At 40.9% G+C, this 25,107-nt stretch overlaps 1 protein-coding gene across 1 annotated transcript in view; it reads left to right on the top strand.

The window, feature by feature from the left end:
* SETD4 (SET domain containing 4) overlaps positions 1 to 19,790 on the top strand; it is a 57,683-nt gene extending 37,893 nt beyond the window's left edge. Inside the window, exon 12 of the mRNA XM_054974810.1 lies at positions 19,713 to 19,790. Coding sequence (XP_054830785.1) covers positions 19,713 to 19,769 — 57 coding nt within the window. The 3' untranslated portion in view covers positions 19,770 to 19,790. The remainder of the gene's footprint in view (positions 1 to 19,712) is intronic.
* The last annotated feature ends 5,317 nt before the right edge of the window (positions 19,791 to 25,107 follow it).

Here is a 25,107-nt window from a genome sequence, read left to right on the forward strand (position 1 = left end):
TTTGGCCAGCAACAGGCTGGTCAGCTGCAAAACTGGAGAAACCAGATTAAGAATGTGTACCTTACATATTCTGGAGCAGTTGGCCAGCAGCTCCCTCAACTGGACACACAGATCACAGCACAGGACATGAGGGATCTCTTGGCAGCCTTGGTGTTGAAACCAGCCACGTATACCAGGGCTGGGAGGACTGCAGAGAAAAACATAACACATAGGGGAAATGCACAAGTATAGTATACTCAGCAGCCCCCTTCAAGTTTTGCATAAGGCTTGCTTCTAGACAGCCCTGTTTCTTCAGTGTTGGGAGCATAGAATGAAACAGAGAGAGCTAAGGTACTGACTGAGCCCTAATGCTTCCCCAACATGGTCCTGTTGCTACCTATTTTTAGAGGGGAAAGTACTAGTGTGGTACCAGTAAGACTTGGTGCTGATATATTTCCCACTTAGGCTGGTGACAGGATTAGCAGCGGTCTTAAGCTATTCAGAGACAGGGTTTAGGATTGTTCTGCTAATCCTATCCTCCCCCATTAAATCCAATGTTAGTCTTTTTAACTTTTACCACATATAGATGGAAGGGATCAGGAATCAACTTTGAGCATGTTACAAAGTTAACCCACACCAGCATTCAGTTTCTGCTATCAAGTTTGTTTTTTAAAAGTGAAGAGTGATCTGTTATCCAGTGTATACACAAGCAATATGGAAAAGGTTTATGATTGTGTGAGGTGTGATAGGATTACAGGAAAGGGGGTACATGATTCCTATATAAATGTTATACTTGAGGAGACTGCTGTCATTTATTTTTCTTTGCTTATTAGTAGCAAGGTACTGATTGGGGCAGGGTTGGGGGAGAAAGAATGAGATGATCTCAGAAGCTCCCTTGATATCATTTTACAGCTATCATCAGAATGGTTTTTAGTTTCCCAGCTTCAGCTATAAAATGTGGTGCTCATTCATCATGGGTTAGTGCTTTTAGACCTGTCTATTCAGGAGAAGATAAGATAGTATCAACTTTCAAACTGTGTTAATTAAAGCTTTTAAGTACATTATGAATGAAATGTCAAAAGATGACACTCACTAAGGGGAAAGATCTGTAAGTGGTGTCTTCAAGGATTCACTGTGCCTTAGAAGTGAAGTGCTCCTTAGAAATATGAAGCCGGGTGGAAGAAAGGGACTCCTTTACAGCATGAATTATATGAAGCAATTTCCAGCTCTGGGCACATCTATGGCTGTAGATGGAGATGATAAACTGGAAAATGGAAGAAAATGTTAGCACTGTAGCAAAGTAAAACATGTCTAGCTTGGTTAATTGGAAACTCAATGCAGGCTGAGCTTGTTAAAAGGTCTGTAAACATAGGCTATGCTTCATAGACACCTGGGGCAATCTTTGCTTTTGTTGTTAGTAGCGCACACAAATTCCTATCATTTTATGGTTGAAATGTGCAGTCAAGAGAAACCGATAGAGTTTGATAAATATAAAAGCAGATAAAATAGACTGCAGCATCCTGACTGAAATCACTGAGCATAAATTTGGTGGCTTGGAGTATTTGCTAAATGGGAATTTTAGAGTACTGTTTTTGTGTGTGTATGCGTTGCAGAGATGAGATGAGCACATGCTATGTGCAGCAGAAACTACTAGTAATAAGGCAGACATACCCAGAACTGAGTTACGTTAGTAATATAACCACATACTCTGATAATCACATTCAAGAGAGCTATTTTTTAAGGGTGAATAAAACTGTTGGGTTCTCTACCAGCTGTGAAAAACTACAGTTGATTGCTAATAAAGTTTAATTGAAAGAAACCATGGGTTGGCTCCTGCCTGAATTTTGTGCACAGAAACATGGCTTCCCCACCTGTCACACTGTAGCCTGAAATTACTCCCCATGCTCCTACCCCCAATTTTGCTCCTATAGGATGGAGGAAACCAGTCTCCCCAGGAGCAGGATGAGGGAGAAGCTACCACAGGTAGAAAAGTGGCAAAAATGGCCTCCCCCTGCTAATGTGGATCTTTTTACCCCTTGACATTCACTTTGTTCTCCTACTAGAGAGCAATCTGCTTACCCCAGCCCTAATGCTAAAGGCAATTTATCTTGATAAATTTGACTATTAATTTCTTGGAGGCTATTGCTATTTCCATAGTATTACACTAGAGGGTGCATGTGTACTATTGCATGTGCATGTTTTATACATTCATTTTAAACTCAACAGCCAAGCACCTTTTGATTTCTACCTTTCAAATATGGATTTCTGTTATAATCAAGTAAAATCTGAATACCTCCAAGAGATGTCATCTGGCTTATGAAGTTCCCCTTTACCAACTTTCCTTCTATTAACAAATATTTTAGGGAGCAGAGAAAGAAGGGAAAGTGAATGGAGGCTTGGGCCCAGTAGAAATGTCGGTGGGCTTCTTTGAGCAGGTAGAATAGGCAGGTTTCTAATCCATCATTGCTCAAAGTAGCCAATCTAGTTGCCACCAACCTTGGTTTTAACCATTTTTAAATCAACATGAACACAACAAATTGTCCACAGTGAGAAACATACATTTTTTGTGTGTTTAGACTTGCAATTGTGTAGATTTAATGTAGCACATTCTAAGTGCTGGATCAGCTTCAGTATTTATTCTATTCTGTTGATGGGTATGAATTCCTTCAGGCCAATCTATTTCTACAGAAAAGTTCCTATTGTTTTAGCCTTTCTTGGAGAGGATTTCACACATATGTGGGATAGCCTGAATTGCTAAACAGAAATGTAATGAGTGAAATATAGCAAGTGATTATGTGAATTTGAGGTTATGGGCACAACAGCAAGTAAAACAAGCGTGTTGTTCCAAGAAGTCTTAATTCTGGCTTGCATTAATTATTGTCATTTAGAGTACTAGAAATTTCCCCACCAGTGACAAAGACCCCTTTTCTATATTTTATGCAGCTATACCTTTGTATATGTGGTTCTTAATTTTAGATGCTCATATAAAATAGTTTAAAATGTATGCTAGCCTGTTGTATTTTATATGCAGCCTGGGGTAGAGAATCCAGAAACCATGTTGGGAAAAGTCTCTGTATATCTGTCACCTACAGCAAAATGGCCAGGAATCATTTTCTCCATTAGAACACTGATATTGTGAAGACTGATGTTGAGCAGGGATGCTGCATTAGCTTCTCTTCCTTTGTGGAAAATGAAAAGAATATATGTTTGAGAAGGCAGGAAAATGAGTTTTGTCTCATTGTCAAACAAAGTTTGCCCTGCTCTCAACTTCACATGGCCTTTGTCATGAACAGGAAGCCTTTACCTTACCTTGTGAATATGTAACTTGTAGCTGCCTCTTAAGAAGAAGGGGAAAAGGAGCCCTTTCATCATGTTCAGTTTTCTTCGCTGTTTTATTTCACTTAAAACATCACTCAGGACCAAGTGGTATTTGTCAGTAGTAATTGGCAAAGGCTGCAGGCAGTTTCCAAGACTGTCTGGGTGGAAAATCTCAAAGCAGTTGTCTGTGTTGAAAGAAAATATTACATTTGATCTTTTTCTCTCTCCAATCTCACAGACATGATGTATGTCTGCATTCCATAGCTCGTAGAGCCCTTGTTTTTAAATGTCAGGAAGCAGCATTTCTTTAGTAATGTAAAGTATTGTCTGGGAAGGGACCAAATGTGCATAGTATTGTTTTCTGAATACTTTCTCAAAGGTTCTGTGTCAGCCACATTTGCTAGTTGGTAAGGTTTTGTATTTAGTGCAGCATCTCTTCTGTTTCATTTGTGTTTTTTATGCAGACATAGATTTCTTCCTGGGTGTTTCCTTTGTGAGTAATGACTCTCACGCCAAGACCCCAGTGCAATTAATCACCTATCCTTTAATTCAGTTGTACTAATTGTATACAACTTCATCACTTCTGTCAATGTGCTCATTCAAGGTATTGACAAACGACAGAATACCAAATCACACAGTTTGATACCTGGAACTTGCAAGGGATTGAATTGTTTTCCTCAGTTTTGATCACATGCATGAGTCTTCATTGAACCAGCCCCAAGGCTCTTTTGCAATCTTAGGAAAGGAGTTAAGCTTCTTGATTCCCCACTCCTCCACTTGAAGCCAGCTTGGCTGACCTGGGGTCAGTCACAGCTCTTCCAGAGCTCTCTCAGCTCCACCCACCTCACAGGGTGATTGTTGTGGGGATAATAATAATATACTTTGTAAACCGTTCTGAGTGGATGTTAAGTTGTCCTAAATTGAATGTTGTTGTTGTTGTTGTTAAGCTTGAAATGAGCCATTATAGAATGTCCAAAGGCTTGTTTGTGTGCCAGTGTGGTGTAGCGGTTAAAGCTGCGAGAGCTGGGGAGACCCAGGTTCAAACCTCTACTTGCTATGAAACTTTCTGGCTGTCCTTAGACCAGAGACTGCCTTGCCTACTTCTAAGGTTGCCAACAAATTGGAGGAAAATGTCCTGTCCCTTTAACAGAGGCTTAATGTGTGGAAATGGGCCACTGAAGCTTTTATAGTGTGGCGGTACATAACATCACCTTGCAAATAACATCATGTTAAACCTCTGTTAAAGAGACATGACATTTTTCCTCAAAAGTTATTGTGAGGCTAAATTGAGGAAAGAACATGTATGCTGGTCTGAGTTCTTTGGAGAGCGGGAGGGATACAAATGTACTAAACAAATAACAAATATTTTAATGTTGTCCGTAGTGTTTGTCTTGTGCCACTGCTGACCAGCAGTCACATATGTGAATATTGTGCCAGAAAAAACCTTGCACATAGAAAACTACATGTCAGGGAGAAGCTAGGTCCATCACTCTATTGTCTGTCTGTCTGTCTCTCATTCACACATCCACACACTCCATGTCATTATTGTTCCTAAGAGTCTGTATTATTATATAATGCTACTCCTGGTATATAATGCAGTCTTCTTAATCTTAGAAGGATTTAGGACTGCATTGATATTTCAGCAGTGTGAATAAAATGGTGTATACTGACCTTTTAAATGTATTCTCTCCAGTGTCTTAACCTTTCCAGAAAGAAATATCGTATAAATTCTTAACCCAAATCCTCCTCCAAATTCCATTCCTTATAGAACTAATTATGCCATACTTATTCTGCCATACATGTTTGCCTTGAAAAAAAGTTCCACAAAACTTTGTTGTTTTAAAAGACTAATTTACTGCAGTTGGCCAGAGTCTACTTCATCAGTTGTATGAAGTATCCTTGGTTGATGGATATATATAGGGGCATCCACACAGGTGAAGATAAAATAAGGGTATGGAGACAGGAAAAGTGGGTGTGGGGTTAGGGTGGGAAATAATTGTTGCAAAATACATACCTGTAATCTATATATATAAAGACATCCTGACTGACTCATCAACACCCAGCCCAAACCCCTGGACCTAGAAACATGAAATTTGGGGGGAACATTCATGATGTAATCACCTATTAAAAAGGGATTTTAAGAAATTCGCCCTCTAAGGGAGTAAAAAGGGGTAAAATTTGTTTTCCCAAAGGGATAAAGCTTCCCTGTGTGGTTGGCAGTCTCCCACTCATGGCCAGCTCGACAACTCTTCCTTGATTTGGCCAGCCTTTCAAGGTTATTTGCATATGTGGGCTGACTGGGGCTCTCAACATTCCACATTTCATCCCCCCCAGAGACAGTTGGAACACAGAGGTCATTTGTGTATGCGGCCTAATTGGTCCTCACCCCCCACATTCTAAACAGTACGCAATTGCTATTGGGAGTCATTTAATGTGTCCTGAGGTAAAATGCACCTCCCAGTCTTCCCCTAAAAGTTCACTAGGGTTGCCCATAAGTATTATAACTGGATTTAAAGTAGTTAAATATGGTATTAAAGCACGGGTATCAAGCTAGTGCAAGATACAGGTGTGTGCAAGTGAAAATGAATTCCAGTAAATTCAAATCCAAGCGGGTTTGGATCTAAGGTACTGTTCTACATGGTAACAACCATTTTCCTGGTGGCATGGTACTTACACTGGCGGAAGAGGGAGCTGCAGTTTTCACCAATTTCCTCTTCCCACCATAGTCCTGCACTTACCCCCCTTCCTGTTCCAAAAGATCCCTTTACCTGTATTAGGTATTAGGTATTAGGTATTAGGTATAAGTTCTGATTTCAAATCAGTCTGTGACATCCATAGAGCTATGGCACAGGAATGGCTGCTTGGAGGTCCTGCATCAACATCCTATGGGTTACACAGCATCTATCTCAACCCTCGTATCTCCTCATATACTGAGAGCATTCCCACAAGTGTGTTTTGGTTTCAGTTACCATGAGCCCATTCATGGGGAGGGCAGACTATAAATCTAATAAATAACAACAACAACAACAACATGTGTGAGAGAAGACTTCTGTGCTTATAGTTTAAGTATTATAGGCTTGGATCCTGTGAAAAACAAGTGCAACATTGTTCATGGATGTGATTTCTCCCCTAGCCCTTCCTTCAGCAACCCCCTGAAACCTCCAAAAGCTAGTGCTAGAAGTCATGGGGCCAACATGGACAAAAGGCAGGCTGCCAAGGATGCAGTAAAGAGGGGGAGCTGGGCACCACTCTTGCTCAAATGTAATTTCTTGCTCCAACATCAGTACTACTAATGTAAGAAGAGAAAAGCTGATTTTCCTCAGGGTCCCCTTCTTCCACCCCAGAGTGTGGCTTTTTTCACACAGGTTGCACAACCTCCCACATCAACATTATGGAGGTCTTGGGAAGGTACTTGATGAAAAGTGGAAAGAACTGTTACAGGCATCCTTGTGTTCACATTTCAAAGGGTTCTTGTCACAGTCTTCTATCTTACTCTCTCTCATGCATCAGTATTCTTATTTTTGCCACATTTTAGGGAGTCACAGCAGGTGACATGGCCAACTCTGATGTCATTGAGAATTGCTTTATGATTTAACACTGAAGATCTTGATTTTAACTGGAGCACAGATCATGTGGGAGGGAAGGCGACATGGTATAGCCTGGTCTCATCAGATCTTGGAAGCTTAGCAGGGTCAGTACTTGGATAAGCAACCATCAAGGAAGCCTTTGCAGGATAAGACACTGGAAAAATCCACTTTTGTGCCTTGACAGCCCCTTGCTGGGGTCACCGTAAGTTGATTGCAACTTGACAACACATACACAGATTATGTATGATTTTTAAACATCTATTAACACTCGTTTTTAAACCCAGAAATTCTAGGAATAGATGTCAGCAATTCTTGTACTTTCATAATTAATTACTAGTGTGCTTTAATCATTGGGAATATTGTTTTATCATTAACAATTTACATTGTAAAGGTTGTTTTGAGTTCAGTTTCCATTGTTAATCATCCTAACATAATGTAGGCAAGTATCTACTGAATTCAGGTTAAATGTGCAAAAAAGGAGAGAAAATGCTTACTGGAAATTGTAACTCATCCTTTGTTTAAAAAATGATTCAGTATAATATATATTAGTAAGAATTATTTTAAATGCACATTAGCCCAAAGAAGCAAAAAGACTGGAATTTTGAGATCCTGTTTCTGCTCAAATGGTAACAGTTTTCTCATCTATCCTCAAGTGTGGTTGCTGAATTTTGTTGAAAAGAGAGGAGTCTGATAGGCTGTTGCTGAGTGGTAGACAAGCAATGGTCAACAACCTTTGTGTACAACAGCTTCCGAGCAAGAGCAGTCTGTTTATGTAGTAGGGAACTTTGAATTTCAGCATCAGTATCCTTTTAAAAATCAACATCTGTTCTTAACTTTCCCTAATGCTGGTTCCCAGTGTGTGTAGAACTGGGAACCTTATCCAGATGTGGATATTACTTGTTATAGCATGGATAATCTATGCTCCAATATATTATGTGATTCACAGTTTAAAACTGTATCATTTGCTTTCAAATAGTATTCACTATGGAAGGGGGTCACTCAAGATATGATGGTGTTTGCTTATCTTTGAGCTTGTTTGAAGACCAAACCACAGTCATGCTGGGATAACACAAGTGAGGTTAGATAGTGTAACCCTAGGAATACTTCTCATGGTTTACCACAAAAACCTCAGTGAAGATATAGTGGAAAGTAGATTGAAAATGTTCTCTTATACACTTTGATGGCTGAAGCCACAGTCAACACAGGTGACCTATTAATGTATTTGTAAGGATGTGTATACTTTAATTCAAACATCCGTGAATCCTACTTTGCTTCTGCCCCCCCCCCCCGCCAAGTATGGGTGTACTAGAAAAGGACGAGGATATAGGGTGCAATAAAGAAATGGCTATGGATAATTCCCACAGTTGAATGGATGGGAAATCATTTTTAGAATGGGTTTTCTATCCAATTTATGCCAAGGACTTGAGATAACTATTTGGACATGGCAAAAGAAGCCTATCGGTTTCATATGGGGAATAGCAGGATTTGATTCCAGTGCCACCTTGGAGTCAACAAGATTTTTAGGGTGTAAGCTTTGGAGAGTCAGAGCTCCTTTCTTCAGACATATGGGGAATAGTGGCCTTGCTACTAATGCCACAAAATTACTATCCTAAGTAGAAATGGGCACGATCCGCATTATGAACAAAAAAACCCCACGATAATGACGATCGCGCGATCGTGACCCAGCGGATCGTGATCGTCCACGGCCAATGATCCAGCAGTCAGGAGAGGCCTGGATCGTAGCGTTCGGGCTCAATTCAGGGATCCAGACACTCAGGCACCAGCAATCTATTCCCCTGGCAGCAGAGCCAGGGGAATGTGTGAGCTCTGTTTGCCCTCCTTCTGTCACCCTGGAAACCCGAATGGAAGCCCAGCTTTCCTTGATCAGCAGGGCTTCCTTCCAACCACAGAGCAGCAAAGCAGTCACAAGTTGGGAGAAGACACCCAGGGGAGAGAGGGGGAAGGGGGTGTTCTGTAGCCATGGGCACTCCAATCTCATCCCTGCAAACCCTGATAGGCAGCTCTGACAGCCAAACACAGACCTCCTGTGTTGCTGAATGGGACCCATGCTTATAAATAGCCGTGGTCTCCAAGGCTGGGTTTCACTTTCTGCGAGCAGTGGAGTGGGACAGAGCTCTTGCTTGCTACTTGCTAGCCTTTGGAGAGAGAGAGAGAGACTGAGAGAGTCGGCCGCCGCCACAACCCACCTTCCCACATAGCTGGGAATACCAGCGTGCCCCGCTTTGCCACCCACGATCCATGATCCATGGTTCGGGAACGGGAGATGATCGGTATGGATCGTTAATTTGGGATTGGTGCTGGTGCCGAACCACGATCCACTGGCTCGTTAAATTTTTTTGGATCGTGTCCATCTCTAATCCTAAGGTCTGTTGCACCAAATATATCCACATTAGTCACTGATTGGCTTAGAAGGAAAAATGAAAAAAAAAGGAGTTATATAATTTCCCTGTTTAGGTGCCTGGAGGGAGATTCTTGCTCAGGGACGACAGAGAAAGGGCTTCTTATAAGTCAGTTTGTGCCTTCACATGGTGAGAACTGCTGTTTACCACATTTGAGTGAGCCCTTAAGTTTCTAGTTCACTCTGCCATGGTACATTCCAGCTCATACTAGAAGATACCAAGAACATGTTCTTCATATGAAAGAGTAACACCTCCAAAGTAGAAGGTGAATTGTGCCTGGATACAGCTGTATTAATCAACTAGATCCTGTCATTCCTGCAGATCAGTCCAGGCAGAGAAGTGTGAATCACAAATAGTGCTTTGCTTTTGATGAAAATAGCTGAAAAACTTAGCTTTTACAATTGTAATAAAATGTTTTAGATAAGCTTTATAGTGAGTAAAGACTCCAGGCCAGGGCACCCACCCACAGTAGCAATGTTGAGTGCCAGTGCTTTAATCTGTCAGCTAGATTACATTATCACAAAGACCTGACCCACAGGAGGAATCCAGGTATACCTTCATTCTTTCCCCATAAATAAACATTTTAGTACATATGTTTTCAGCATCAGTAGAATTCATTCATATGTCCTCTGGCAATTGTCCTACTGCCGAATGTTTTGAAATCCACACCTTTTCCTGAGAACAGCTTTCTGGTTAGTTATTTCAGACTTCTACTAAGATGCAAAGCACCTTCCAAAGCAAACAAGCCCTGCCCTATTGTGTCATGAGAACTGGATAACATTTCTTGCAGGCTCAAACTACAGGTTATATGGAGTTTGATTGTTTCTCCCCACTTCTTATCCAAAGTAGCAGGTCAGGCTGTATGGGGCACAAAGGTAGCTGAAGAGAGGCAGCTTGATTCTTTTCCTTCCAGTAATTTCCTAAGGCAAAATCAATTCTGCCAACTTCTTTTTTATCCTTGGGAGAGATGTGGGTAGCTACTACCTACAATCCTGTTTCGTTTCCCTGTCTAAATGAAAAAGCAGCTTGGTGAAGATGAGTTTTGAGCTGTAGAAGACCACAAAGGGGAAAAGGTTAAGCAGTCTCTCTGCCCTCTCTTCTGTCTTAGGCTGCTTTGGGTTTACTAAAAAAAGAAAAAAGATGAAAGAATCACAGAATTCCATTGAAAGTGTAGTTTTGAGTCTTAAGCAGAAGAATGTACTTGGAGGATAGGGAACATAAACAAGGAAATGGGCAGGCTGCAAGAGACAGAACTGTTCTGTGTCTCTGTTTTTATCCAACAACTATATCAGTGTAAGTGAAGCTTTGTTTGACCTGGACCACTTTATGGTTAGCAGCAAACTAAGACTCTTACCAGGGATAAATCCTAATTCAGCTTAGCTCACTTCTTCTGTGTGGCAAAATAAGGGCTCCAACACTGCATGCCATGCAATGATGCCACTGCATGTAATGTATGAAGTGTCTGTAGATATCTGTACTTGCGAACTTATTTTATAATCTGGCAATGAACAGATCTGACAATGAATATTTTGATGTATTGTCGAAGGCTTTCACGGCCGGAGAACGATGGCTGTTGTGGGTTTTCCGGGCTGTATTGCCGTGGTCTTGGCATTGTAGTTCCTGACGTTTCGCCTTTTGGTGCTACACCTCTGAAGATGCCAGCCACAGCTGCTGGCGAAACGTCAGGAACTACAATGCCAAGACCACGGCAATACAGCCCAGAAAACCCACAACAGCCAATGAATATTTTGTTTGACTGTACGCAACCTGCCCATATAGTTAACTTAGGGACTATCCATGTGAGCATTATTTTGCATTATTAAATTACTAGCCTTCAGCAATTATCTAGAATCAGAATGCAGCACTTAATATAGTGCTGTATTCTCTTTAAATATATGGCAATATATAAGCTTTAAAGTGAGTAAAGTGAGCCCTCAAGGGCAAACGCCTACTATATTTCTACTTGCAAGCAAATCTCCTTCAACAAAGGTCTTGCTTTCTCTGTATTTTCATCTTTGTTTTTAGATTAATTACTTTCTGTTCTTAGTGGTACTCATGAATAAATGGTTAATTATCAGCTTTTAAAATCTGTAGCAAGCCTAAATCACCAGTGACTATTATTTATTTATTCATGAGTGCCAGCAAGAAATGGTCAACCTGCGAAGTTCAGGAAGTACTTAATACACTTGGAAGGAAAAGGATGAAACTTAAAAGAGAAAGTAGTTCTCATTGAATCTTCAGATATGACTGCATTTTGAAGTATTAAAAAAATATCACAAAACAGGTCTGCAAATACATGAAACATCAACACAGAAAATAAGGGACTGCAATGAGTTATTGTTAGGTGGATTTGTGATGGGTTGACAGATCACACCCAAAGAGTGCTCCTAAATAGTTCCTCATCTTGGAGAGGAGTGACAGTGGAGTGGCTCAGGGATCTGTCCCGGGCCCTGTGTTGTTCAACATCTTTATAAATGACTTTGATGAAGGAGTAGAGGGGATACTCATTAAATTTGCAGATGATAGTAAATTGGGAGGGGCTGCAAACACGGTAGAAGACAAAGAAGATTCAAGGTGATCTTGACAGGCTGGAAAACTGAGCTAAAGCTAACAAACTGAATTTCAACAGACATAAATTTAAAGTTCTGCATTTAGGTAGGAAAAAATCAAATGCATACTTATAGGATGGGGGAGACTTGTCTTGGCAGTAGTCAGGTGTCATTTCGTAGAAAAAGAGCTGGAGGGACTCATTAGCATAACTCATTAGCATATTTATTTATTTATTAGATTAGATTTTTAGTCCGCCCTCCCCACCAGGTGGGCCATCACTGAAAGTGTGTCATTAGGATAACAGATTTGCATATGTCACACCTCCTGACATCGCCTATCCTGGCTGTTTTGGACCCAATCCTGGCCATTCAGGGCCGAAATTGGGCCCAAAATGGCAAAAGGGGTCAGAAAATGTCCGAAAAGGGGCCCAAAATGGTCAGGATCAGGCTGCTGCTGAGTGGGAGAGTGATCCACCACTCGTCAGAGGACCAATCTGGGCCATTTTGGCCCCAATCCAGGCTGAAACGGGCCCAAAATGGCTGAAAGTCAGGTGGGTGGGGCCACCTGACATGTGACCTCTTTGGGGAACTGCTGGAACTGCGTTCCTGCGCGTTCCCCCTCAAAATGACCCCTGGCAGTAGTACATGTGAAAAGGATCTAGGGGTCTTAGTAGATCATACACTGAACATGAGACAGCAGTGTGATACTGTTGCTAAAATGGTAAATTTGATTTTAGGCTGTATCAACTGAAGTATAGTGTCCAGATCACACAAAGCAGTACTTTACTCTGCTCTGATTAGATCTCACTTAGTTCAGTTTTGGGCACCGCAGTTTAAGAAGGATGTTGACAAGCTGGACCGTGTCCAAAGGACGGCAACAAAGATAATGAGGGGTCTGGAGACCAAGTCTTATGAGGAAAGGTTGAAGGAGCTGGGTATGTTTTACCTGTAAAGGAAGTGAATGAGAGGTAATAATATAGCTCTCTTCAAATATTTGAAGGGCTGTCACATAGAGGATGGAGTGCAGTTATTTTCTGTTGCCCCAGAGGGTTGGACCAGAAATAACAGGTTAAAATTAAAGAAAAGGCGTTGTCAGCTAAACATTAGGAAGAACTTCCTGACAGAGCAGTTCCTTAGTGGAACAGGCTTTCTTGGAAGGTGGTGGGCTCACCTTCCTTGGAGGTATTTAAGAAGAGGCTAGATGGTCACCTGACAGCTATAATGATTCTCTGACTTAATATGAATGTACACAGATCAGAAGAAGAGTGCATGAAGCAATGAGCTGGTGCTAGGCTCTCATGACCCTTTCTTATATGCCCAGAGTAATGCTGATCACCACTTTGGGGTCAGGAAGAAATTTTCCTACAGGCCAGATTGGCCAGAGATTCTGGAGGTTTTTTGCCTTCCTCTGCTGGAGTCGGGGGGGGGTGCAGATAGCTGTGAATTTCCTGCATTGTGCAGTGTTGGACTAGATGATCCTTGGGATACCTTCCAACTCTTATGTTTATATATTTCTATATTTCTATGAACTGGTCAAGGCATTGTTGGGACTTTAAAAAAAGAGTGATCAAACCATGGCAATTGCATACTACACAACTAGTCTGGACAGGATCTTGGAGGAGGAAAAAAATCACTCTGCATAAATTGCTGAAGACTAGGATATTAAAATGTATCATGGTGTACCATTCATACTATTATGGATACAGAAAGGTTGGAAGAGAAATATAAATGTTGATTTTCAGTTCTTTCCAAAACTGAAACTTGAGCAAATAATGTACTGGTGCATAGATGAAAAATATAGCATTGCCACCAAGAGAGCATGAGAACTGACCACAACTGTGCTTGTCTGTTTGGATCAGTTCTTTAACATTTGTCTAAATCTTAAAAAAAAAAAATCCTCCAGACCACACTACATTGCTGTGGGTTTCCAAAGGCAGACTATGACAAGCCACATAAAAGAGCTTAAACAGACAAAGTTCATTAGTGTCACTCAAATGCATCATCTGATTGAGGACGGGAGAAAACAATTAGCCTTATTTTCACTGGTGGGGCCTGAGATACAGTATCTCAGCAACGCAAGCTGGTAACATAAAAGATATAAGAGTCACACACCCATTTTGTAAACTCAGCACAGGTGGCTAAGAAAGAATACCTGTGCAAATATCAACAGTCACTTATGGAACTTTCATTGTATTCAAGTTTGCTGTAGGTGGTTCCCATAGGTTTGAACGTCTATTGGCTTTTGGCAGGCAAACAATGTGATTCAAAACACCAGAAAAGGGTTTCCAAAGATGACTGTGCACTTGTTAACCTTAACGATAATTTTCTTAGTATCAAATATTTTTATTGCTGCTTTCAATATCAGATGTACTGGAGCATTAACTTCATATTTTTCTTTCAAAATTTAATTTAATTTAATTTCTAACCTGCCCTCCCTGCGAACAGGCTCAGAGTGAGTAACAACATTGTTAGACTACAATAACAATTAATACAGTATAAAATTAATAATACAATATGAAGTATAAAACTCAATTAAAACCATAAAACCATATCCAACAGCAGCAAAAATATTAAAACTATATACCTCTTTAGCAATCGGAGGGGGTAGGGCAGGCAGGTCATACATGTTTCAGATAAACAGCAGACCAAGACCACAGCAGAGAGGCAGACCACATGAATATTGCTCATGTTTCTACACCATGAATCTGTTCTGTTCACCTCAACAGCATTATGATACAAAACTAGGAGAATAAGCCCCTCTCTGTAGTACTGTGATTTAGGAAATGAAACTGAAATTTTTTCCTGAGTCAAAGCCTTCTGAATGATTTCTAGCACATTGTTTCAATGACTCACTTGGTGAATATGTACAATTATACATTTCTGAGAGACTATAGGGCCACTGTGGCCTCTGTTATTAAGCTCATGCAGACCCTGGTAAGTGCAGGTGGAATGGATTGAGGCTACCTATGGCAATTGAGATTACCTATGGGGTAATCTTATTAGTCTACTGTATAAAAAAGATGGGACCTGAGGCCAATTATAGATTTTTGGTTGCTCTGCCTCCTGACTGGTGCTAACCAATGGGATGCCCAGGTTCTGAGAAGCTTCCAGACTTATCATGTCATTGCTCATTTCTCCCCCCTCCCAACTCTGAAATTAATTAGTGCTGCTCTCTTGGCTGAATGGCCTTGATAACTGGAAGCAAGAACATCTCAGCCCAGGTGCGTCTTGCTGGCAGAACTGAACAGTTGTTATATTAACCCTTGATGGAATAGGATTTTATTGCAGCACACCCATCCTTGAATCATATCTCTAACTTCTGTGAAGTTGGACATTCCTGCCGTTCTCAGATGCTCTCTGTACCTGGGCCTCAACACACTGGCCGTTTCCACACGGCTTACCTTATTCTGCAAAATAGCGAAATCTCGTGCGAAATCTCACGAGAAGATGCTGTTATCACATGAGAAGACGCGATAACAGAATCTTCTCATGAGATTTTGCGTGAGATTTCGCTATTTTGCAGAATAAGGTAAGCCGTGAGGAAATGGCCATTGTGTCTATTGATATGGGTTAGATGGCTCTTCTGATATACACAAGACCACACAAAATGTGTTCCTCCTCTGATTCAAGTACGTAAAAGCTTCAGTAAGTAGGTGGTTTTTACACAGATTGCTTCACTCGTGTGAGGCACAAAACACTTGGTCTGGTTGAGTATATTATGTTGGCTGACTTAGGTGAGAGAGACTTGATCTCTTTGCAGTACAGTTACTCCCTTTTCAACTCTTGTCAGATTAGGTGCTTCAATTTATGCACCCACATCACTCCCTCCCTTTTACTGCAGACCTCAGGGTAGTCCTCTGAGTTAAAACCCTCTCCAGATACTGGTCAGGAGTTATACTTATATCCAAGCTATAACCCTACTCCTTTGATCAAAGGGGAGACTCCTTTTCTACCCACTTCCTAGGCTAACTACAAGTTCCCAGATTTCTTTTGTCTCAGTAAAATTTAGCACTGACTGTCCCACTTTAGTACAAGGACTAAACATGCTTCATAAACTTTGTTTTATTGTAAGTGTACACTTTTCCCTTTCTTATTGACACAGAGGACTCGCTGACTGACCCTCTCTGGTTGGAGGCCAGACTCCAATTCTGACTCTTCAGTTTGCTCCAACTGTCAACCTCTCATTCTGTTAGCACCAACTGCCAGCTCATCATTCTAACACCAGCTGCCATTCTCTCTCTGGCTAGCCACAGAAGGCGGAAGGGACCTGTCAATCATCTCCCTTCCCGCTGCAGTCTCAAGCCTTTATTTGCCTCTTGCTGGATACAGCGTTTGGCAATCCTGACATTTTCATGCTGGTTCCATCACAGACCCTTTGTCATTTTTACTATCTTTTCTATAGATCTGTGTAGACTTTTCATTTATCCGCAATAACTAGACTTTTTATATGAATATTAGTAATACCATAGTGTAGTGCCCAAAACAATTTGCATAGCTAGCAGAGCTGCAGCTCACACCTCTCTCTGTTATATTGGCACATCTGATAAAATAAATACACATACTATGTAGTGATCTAGTCTCACATCTCCTCCTGGGAAACTTAATTTGCAGCGACTAAAGGTGTGGCCTTTGTCTTTACATTGTTCAGATATTCAATCGCCTTATTTACTCAGCAGTGCTCAGGTCAGTATGTTTTTGGTGTTTCAACAGTAAGACAGCATCCAAACACCACTGGATGTTGTGTTATTGTTGTTCATCATTTGCAATTGGACAATTTACTTGCAAATGTTTGCTATAGAGCAATAACAGTGTAGTATCTAATCAGGGTGGATGCAGCATTAGATGTGACTGAGAAGCTTCGGTATTCCAAGCACCCACAATGATTAAGTATACATGAAAGTACAGATGAGGACTAATCAGAAGTTAATAACGGATATTCCTTTTTGCATTACAAATTATTGCATTGATTTTCAAAAATGCTAGACAAGGCCTGGTGGTTCAGTTTGACAGTAATTGTATAATATAACATAAACCTCGTCCAGTTTTGAAATTCACTAACTATCTGCACACCAGCACATATTAAACCTGCTTATCCATTATAAATACTTGTGGAACGATATGGAAAGATGGGTGGGTGGGTGGGTGGTGGTGGTGGTGGCAGAATTTGGCTAATATATATCTTAAGAAATGCAGTTAGTAAATGATATGAACAGACATATGCTTATGAAAAGAAATCCAATCCCACTCCTCCATATTTGTCACTTACATAACTTACCAAGATTTGTTTTCATTTGGTGCATACTGTTAGGAAGCATATTGTTCTAAGAGCATGCTGGCACTTTACATTTGCTCCCTGGAACGGAGAAGTATATTTTGTTTCTGTGTTGTAAATCTTACTTCTTATGTTCTTTGGAGGTCCTGGATTTTTGAAGAGGAACAAAGTAGAGTAAAATGTTCAAGTTATCCTTTCAAAAGATATCTGGATCAGCTAGAAAATCTCCTGAGATTATAGCTAAATAAAGACTACTGTATAAATGCTGGTGTAGTTTTTTTTCTTTGCACACATATTAAAATGGAAATCCCATTGATATACATGGCTTAATGAATCAAAGTCAGAAACATAGAGGTAATATGATGATACTGTCTGGGATATTTTTGCCCCGTGAAAGCCTTCTAATCACACTTCAATATTTATTTAAAAGTAGAATACATTTAATCCATGGCTGTTTCAGTGTAGATAGGTTTCAGTATTACCTTGCATCAATGTGTAGTTTTTCATCTCTGTCTGATATCACATGGCTGAATTGAAATTTCTGTACAGAAGAGTATGTATAACATAGGAGTGCTTTTTGATCTTCTGGAAGTGCATGTAATAGAGACAAGTCTTGTACATTATGTTGTCACAGAAGAAGATCACTGCTTTTCTAAACTGTTCAAGTAATCCTATATTACCCAAGAATAACACCTCCCAGTGGGCATTTATGTGATTGTATTTTATATATAAATATAGCTGCAAAAATATATAATCTATATATCTAATTCTGAACATCGCTTCAGAATGTAGATTAAAGAATCCATACAATGGGCCCATGTACAGATGGGGACAGATGCAGAAAAATAAAAAATGACAAGGAGGAGGGGGGGTTACAATCCCAGTTTGCCAACAGATATCATGCAAAATATCACGATTATGATATTTTGATATTATGATAAACATGGTGGGTGGGGAGAAAGGGATGGGAAAAGTGAGACTGGAAAATGGCGTGAGAGAGAAGGCTGGGAAGGGATAGAGGAAAATGAGAAAGTGTGTGAGAAAGGAGTTGGAAGAGAGAGGAGCCGAGGGAAGGCGCTACCCAATGAGTCTATATTCTGGGGTCATTTCGTAGAAAAAGAGCTGGAGGAATTCATTAGCATAACTCATTAGTGTAACTCATTAGCATATGCCATGCCTCTTGCCATCACCAGAAGTGTGTCATTAGTATAACTGATTTGCATATGCCACACCCCTGACATAACCTATTCTGGCTGTTTTGGACCCAATCCTGGCCATTCAGGGCCAAAATTGGGCCCAAAATGGCAAAAAGGGGCTGAAAATGGCTGAAAAGGGGCCCAAAATGGTCAGGATCGGGCCGCTGATGAGCAGGAGAGTGATCCACCACCCATCAGAGGCCTGATCCATGCTGTTTCAGTCCCAATCCAGGCCAAAACAGGCCCAAAATGGCTGAGAGTCAGGTGGGTGAGGCCACCTGACATGTGATGTGACCTCTTTGGGGAACTGCTGGAACTGCGTTCCTGTGTGTTTCCCCTTGAAATGATACCTGTATATATTTATCATTGTATCTACTTCTGAACTGAGCCATAGAATACAGATCAAAATATTCACACAATGGGGACAAGAACAGACAGGGGAGATCTTTCTGCAAGCCTGGAGAAAGACCCAGGTTGCAGAAAAATATGAATGTTAACAAAAACACATTGGGGTTTAGAAAAACCTAAAATCATAGTAGCAGCAATGTCTGTTCCTTTAAGGTGAGACTGTTGTGAGATCCCAGTGGCCATTCTTGGGGTAGCTAGACAACCCACAACCAACTTTTCCAAGTCTCAGGGTCAGTGTGGGAGAGGGAGAAGAGACGGAAAAAATTAAACTATAGGAAGGAGGGAGGGCAAAGCTATAGAGAAGAGGATCAAAAAGGTTAAAAGGGAAAGCTGCAGTTGGAGGAGAGGAACAGAGGGAGGTGGGTGAGTAAGTGAGGGGAAGACACTGCAAGGAAGGAGAAAAATAAAATGAAAGTTAGGTAGGTAGGAAGGAGAGAAGGAAAGGGAGTAGGTTGCAGGAATTGCTGGGAGGCAGGTAACAGAGGAAGAGCAAGAGTTAGTGGGAAAGAAAATTCTCTCCACATGAATCCTCATGGGTCCCCTGTGTGTGTGTGTGTGTATGCATCCATCTCACAACTTGAGTGTAAAATGGTAAGGACATCATGTTACTTTAAAAATATATATTTCTTGTTCTTGAGAGTCAACCTATTTTCATGATGGCATATGCACCAGCTGCAGGTGAAGGATTTCTTTTGCCACTTAGAAGCTGCACTGTACCTCTTGTCTACTTTACATTCCCACAGCCGTGATTCATGGCATCTGGTTTTTGTGGCATCAGTCCTTGACCAGCATGCTGATTATCATCTGTAAGCAATGTAAAGGTACTTTTCCCTATAACTGTGAAATTACTAGCATCTCTTCTTGCTGCTGTTGGCAAACATTTCAGTATTTATGTCAATGCTATAATCACTCAAATCAAAATGCAGTATTAGGAGATCCATTTAGCTTTTCACCTTTCAAGCTTGTGTGCCTTTATCTTTCAGTACTTTGGAGTGTTGCCATATCTTCCTCCACCCTCTATTCAACTCAACTCTCCATAGCTTCTTGGAACCATCCCACAGTATGTATACTTTCTCATGCAGCATTATGGACATGTCAATGACAAAGAATTTTTAAGTCTTGGAACCCTGAATAGCTCAGTTATCTACCTTCAGATATCAAATTTCATCGAAGTTGTAAGACCCAGCCTTTGAAGGCCTCGTCGGTAAAAAGCAAATTATCAACTTGTGAGTTCTGACATGAGGAACAGTGATTACCAAATAGATTTTTCCTATATGGAAACCAGTATCTTGTTGTGGTTTAACTCCAGATGGTGGCAGTAATGTGCAGGTTAACTTTCTGCATGGATTGTCATCTGTGCGTGGAGGGTGTTGATAACTACCACTGCATATTTCTGGTGGCTGCTGCTAGTACAATGGTAGTTTCATGAAAGCTGTGGTTTTAGTACAATTGTTCATTTCTACAGGCAAATTTGTTGTTGCAAAGCAGGCTGGTCTCCTGGCCTTGAATATCTCCCCATGAAAACTCTTTAGTAGACAGAGTATAGGCCAGAATATAGATTCCATTTGTGGTTTATAGGAGTCCTCTGGAAACCCTGATAAGAACATAAGAACATAAGCAAAGCCATGTTGGATCAGGCCAGTGGCCCATCCAGTCCAACATTCTGTCACACACAGTGGCTAGAAATCCAGTGCCATCTAAAGGACTGTCAGTGAGGCCAGGACACCAGAAGCCCTCCCACTGCCTTCCTTCCAGCACCAAGACAACAGAGCACCACCTCCCCACAAAGAGAATACCATCTATCTCCTGTGGCTAATAGCCACTGATGGACCTCTGCTCCATATATTTGTCCAGTCCCCTCTTGAAGCTGGCAATGCTTGTAGCTGCCACCACCTCCTGATAGATGCAGCACTGGTTCTTAGAGTGTTGTTAAATGATTGGATGAGATGAGAAAGAGGGGCTAGGTGTTGCCTTTTCCTAGAGGTATGTATGCTAAAGAGCTCAACATATTTCTCTTGAAGAAGCTTAGAAAATGAGTTTGTGTTATCACTGTTCCAATGGGGAGCACAGTCTAGCACTTGCCTGCCCTAGAATGTTTGATAATGTGTGTGAAATACTCAATATACTGTATAAGGCTAGGTATTATTATTTTCTAACTAGTACTGTTACTAGTTCTACAAAGAAGAGGGAGGTATATTTAGAGCTTTCTCATTCATTCCTCATATCTATATTCTAACTATCCTCCAAAGGAGCTCAAAGGAGCAGATCACATTTTCTCCTCACAAATCATGAATAATGTGATGTTAGGCTGAAATACAATAACTGACTTCAAATTATCCAGTAAGTTACAAGCAGAAACCTCAAGCCAAGTATCTCCAGTCCAAGTTCACTCTAACCACTATACCTGTAAACACTAATGGTGTACAGGTATATGTAATGTAAATAGAATAAATGCAATAGAACTTCATAATTCATAACCCCTGTTGTATTGACATTGAGTAGCACATTCTTTCTGTCATGTCTATATTGTACTTAATAGATATATTCTTGAGAATTTGCCACGAACAAATGGAGGGAAATTTGTTTGAATTCCTATTGCCACAAATATGTTACTAAAGTAGTGAAAATTTAAGAATTTGTTTATCACACAGCAATATCCTAGGATCTGAATGGAAATCTAGGGGAGATATAAAGAGAAAAAGAAAAGTTCTCCCATTGTTTGTGGCTCCAAGAGAACATTCTCAAAACTTCAGGATTTCAACTCCCCTTGGATCAGGAGGCAGGGCCAAACTGTTCCCAAACTGATTCTGCTCTGCAGTTGTTGGTGGGACAAACAATGCTAAATCTTGAAAAACAAATCAGATCTTATTTCTTTCAAGGCTGACAGGTTATTTTTCTGATGCCTTTTAAGGCTGTTAAATTGTTGTCTAATCCTTACCTCAGGGCTAAAAGCCTTTCAAGAGAACAAAAATACATGTAATATCAAAAACAAAGTGACTATAATGCTACATTCTGCAGAGCAGTTTATCTTCTGAGAACTCCTTAGAGGCGCATTCAGATGAGCAAATGTGACAGAAATTCATTCATTAATAACAATTCTCTCAATCAAAGGCATCAACAGCATTCCCATCCATTGAGTTTGACTTCTGAGGTCTTTGGAGGAATGGAAGCTGGCATATGATGGGATTTGTGTAGAGTGCATAAACAGTTCCCCCAGTCTTCAGTTACAGGGTGTGTTAGGAAACCTACAAATGTGGGATGAGACTTGTCTACGGGTGCACTCTCAGAACTGTCTGAACATGGAAGACAGTAAAAGAGCAGAGTTAACCTCTTTACTTCCAGATGGAAATTTTATGGACTAGCTTTCCATACACCATCTTTATAACAGTGAAAAGCAAACCACCACTAAAAGTGGAAAATTTCAAAGGTCCAAACTTCTTTGCTACATAAAATATTGACAATATGTAATCCCAATGTGTTTCAAGCCAGAAATCAAAGTCTTTGTTCTCTCTTCTTCATGCCTCATCATGTAAGAGTTGACCTTGAGAAATATGATATACATCCTATAAAATTTCTGCAAAAAGGCAGAAATTTCCCAGGGTAGCAAGTAGGAGGCATAGATGTGGATGCACATCTGGGATACTTTTTTGTGCATCTTGATACTCTTCTCGAGGGCTCTAGAGTCACAATATAAAGCATGACTGAAACTGGCTCAGGGTCACTGAATTAATGTATTGAACATCCATATCTTGGCCTCCACTTTCCTTCTATGCTCTTACTTTATGTTCAGAGATAAAGTACATCACCTGATTGTAACAATGTAATAGAATGTACATTTAGGAGTAAGATGAGCAAATAGTACTAATAAAACATTTCCTGGGGAGCCGTATATTGATTGCATCATTTTCCTTGCATAATTTTACAACTAAATGAGAAAATTCCTAAAGCTGGGCAGCATGACCCACCAATACATTTCAGTACTAGCCATGCTACAGGGAAAAATCAGAGTACAAATGTAAACCTAAATCTAATATATTTTTACTGTTATGTAAATCAATAAAGTTTCTTGTGGTGGTTCCTTGAGCTCATACTGCATAGCTATCACCAAGCCCAGAATGTACAATATCTTGTGTATTACATGAGCTGCTCACTAGATGTCATCAGTTATCTGTACTAAAAGTTGTTTTCAGTATCTGTTTATATAGCAGAGAACAAGACCTATCATTCATTGTCCCTGGCCATGGGTTCAAACTGTATAATACAAAATCTATGGCCCAGCTTGTGGTCACCTACTAGTACTTGTGGTGGGAAAATCAGGGAAAAATACTCCTGCAAAATGTGTGTGTTGGGGGAAACCAAATTCTGGATGGAGATTTCTGATACGTTGCATTTGAGTGCAATCCAGCTCCATTAAATTAAGTGGACATTTTGCTGTCCACTTCAATAGGATGTTGGGCATGCCATTATGAACCAAGAGATAAATGAAACTAATCAGGACTAGAGGCCTTCCATTCCAGTAAGACGCTACATTGAAAGTATACAGCAATATTACATTAAAAATACTAAGAGGACATCTATTAAGAACTCAGGAACACTGGAACTCAGGTAAATATCATCTCAGTGTCTGCTGAAAAGTCTAAAAGTACAGACGAATACGAGCTTAATCTTTAAAATTGAAATCTTATATGGGAACTGCTATTGAAGTCTATTTAATGCATAGAAGGGGTGTGCACTGAAAAAAAATCTGTTTCATTTTTGGATCTGGAGGTTCTGGACCAACTATGCACTGTTACTGGTTTTTTTCCAGCTGTGGTGTTCCTGGCTTGTTCTTTGCAATGCAGTCTTCCAGGCTCTTTGGGACAGCTGTTTTTGCACTCAATGGCAGCAAATTGCACAGAATACAGTCCTCCCTCTAAACCATTGGCCCTGTGGGTTTTCCCTCAGTTATACACAAAATGCATGCAACATTAACACTCCCTAAAAAAGGTGAGCGTTGTCAGGTGCACATGGCAAGAAACTGGCTGGCTAAGACAAAGGGGGAGGAGAGGTGGCATTAAAATAAATCCTGCTTTCTGTTCACTTTTTTCTTTTTCTATAGTGCCAATAAATTGCTGCCATGTTTCTTTGTGCTTACTCCCAGGGATGTGTCTTTAGAATTGTAACTTATGATTGAAGTCTTCCAGGGCTTTTATCAAGTTTGATTGATTGAAGAGATCCCTGACCCCACAGCACTTTTCCTCACAGTGATCCCAAGTGCACTTATTGATGTGTGTGTGAGGAGTTGCGACTGACCAGTGCCTGGACAGTGCTGCAAAACAAACAAAGATGCACCCCCAGTAGGTCTACTTGGATGTAAGTCCCATGTTAGTCAATAGTGGTTACTCACAGGGAAGTATCTTTCAAATTGCAGCCTATGATTGACATCTCTCTTTTAAATATTTCCAAAGTTGATAGTTGGGGAGGGGAGGTGTCTTCCCTTGCAAGGACCTTTGGCAGGGATGTGTGTGGGGAAATGCAGTTGTATGCATTGTGCTTATTCCCCCTTCCCACCAACTGAGTTCATTAATAACGTAAAGGCTCTCTCTCCTTGGGATCTGATTGGTGAGCTGTTCAGGAAATCAAGCTGCTCCCCTGCAAGGCGAACCTAGTACTTGCCTGCTGCTGTAAGGTATGAAACAAAACAAAATATACAATTTTTTGGGGAGACTTGTTACATTTTAGTTTCCCAGATTTAGTTCAGTGTTCCACAGGCTGCTTTAACAAAACAAAACAGTGTCTTTTCAGTTGATTCTCCCCCCCCCATTATGTACACTCCTAATAGGAGCCCCGTGGCACAGAGCGGTAAGCTGCAGTACTGCAGCCCAAGCTCTGCTCATGACCTGAGTTCGATCCTGGCAGAAGCCAGGTTCAGGTAGCCGGCTCAAGGCTGACTCAGCCTTCCATCCTTCTGAGGTCGGGAAAATGAGTACCCAGTTTCCTGGGGGTAAAGGTTAGACATGGGCACAAACCAAAAAAACTCGAACCGTGGGGTTCATGGTTCGTGGGTTTTTATGAACCACATGAACTCCACATGAAACCATGAACTCCCATGAACGGGTGCAAGTTCACGAACCAGGTCATGGTTCACGGGGTTTAAATGCCCCATTCCAGCTGCTTAGCAGCACAGAAAGGGGCCTTTAATCGTTTAAAGGGCCCTTTCCTGCCACTTGCAATCGGCAGGTCCCTTTAAAATATCAGCTGGCAGGCGGCGAGCAGGGGATCCTCCCTGCCGCCTGTCAGCTGATAGTTTAAAGAGCTCTGCCACTTACAATGGGCAGGAAAAGTTTAAATGGCCATTTCCCTGGGGAAATGGCCATTTAAACTGCCCCTTTAATATGA

This window comes from Eublepharis macularius, chromosome 3, assembly GCF_028583425.1.
Source record: "Eublepharis macularius isolate TG4126 chromosome 3, MPM_Emac_v1.0, whole genome shotgun sequence".
NCBI lineage: Eukaryota > Metazoa > Chordata > Lepidosauria > Squamata > Eublepharidae > Eublepharis > Eublepharis macularius.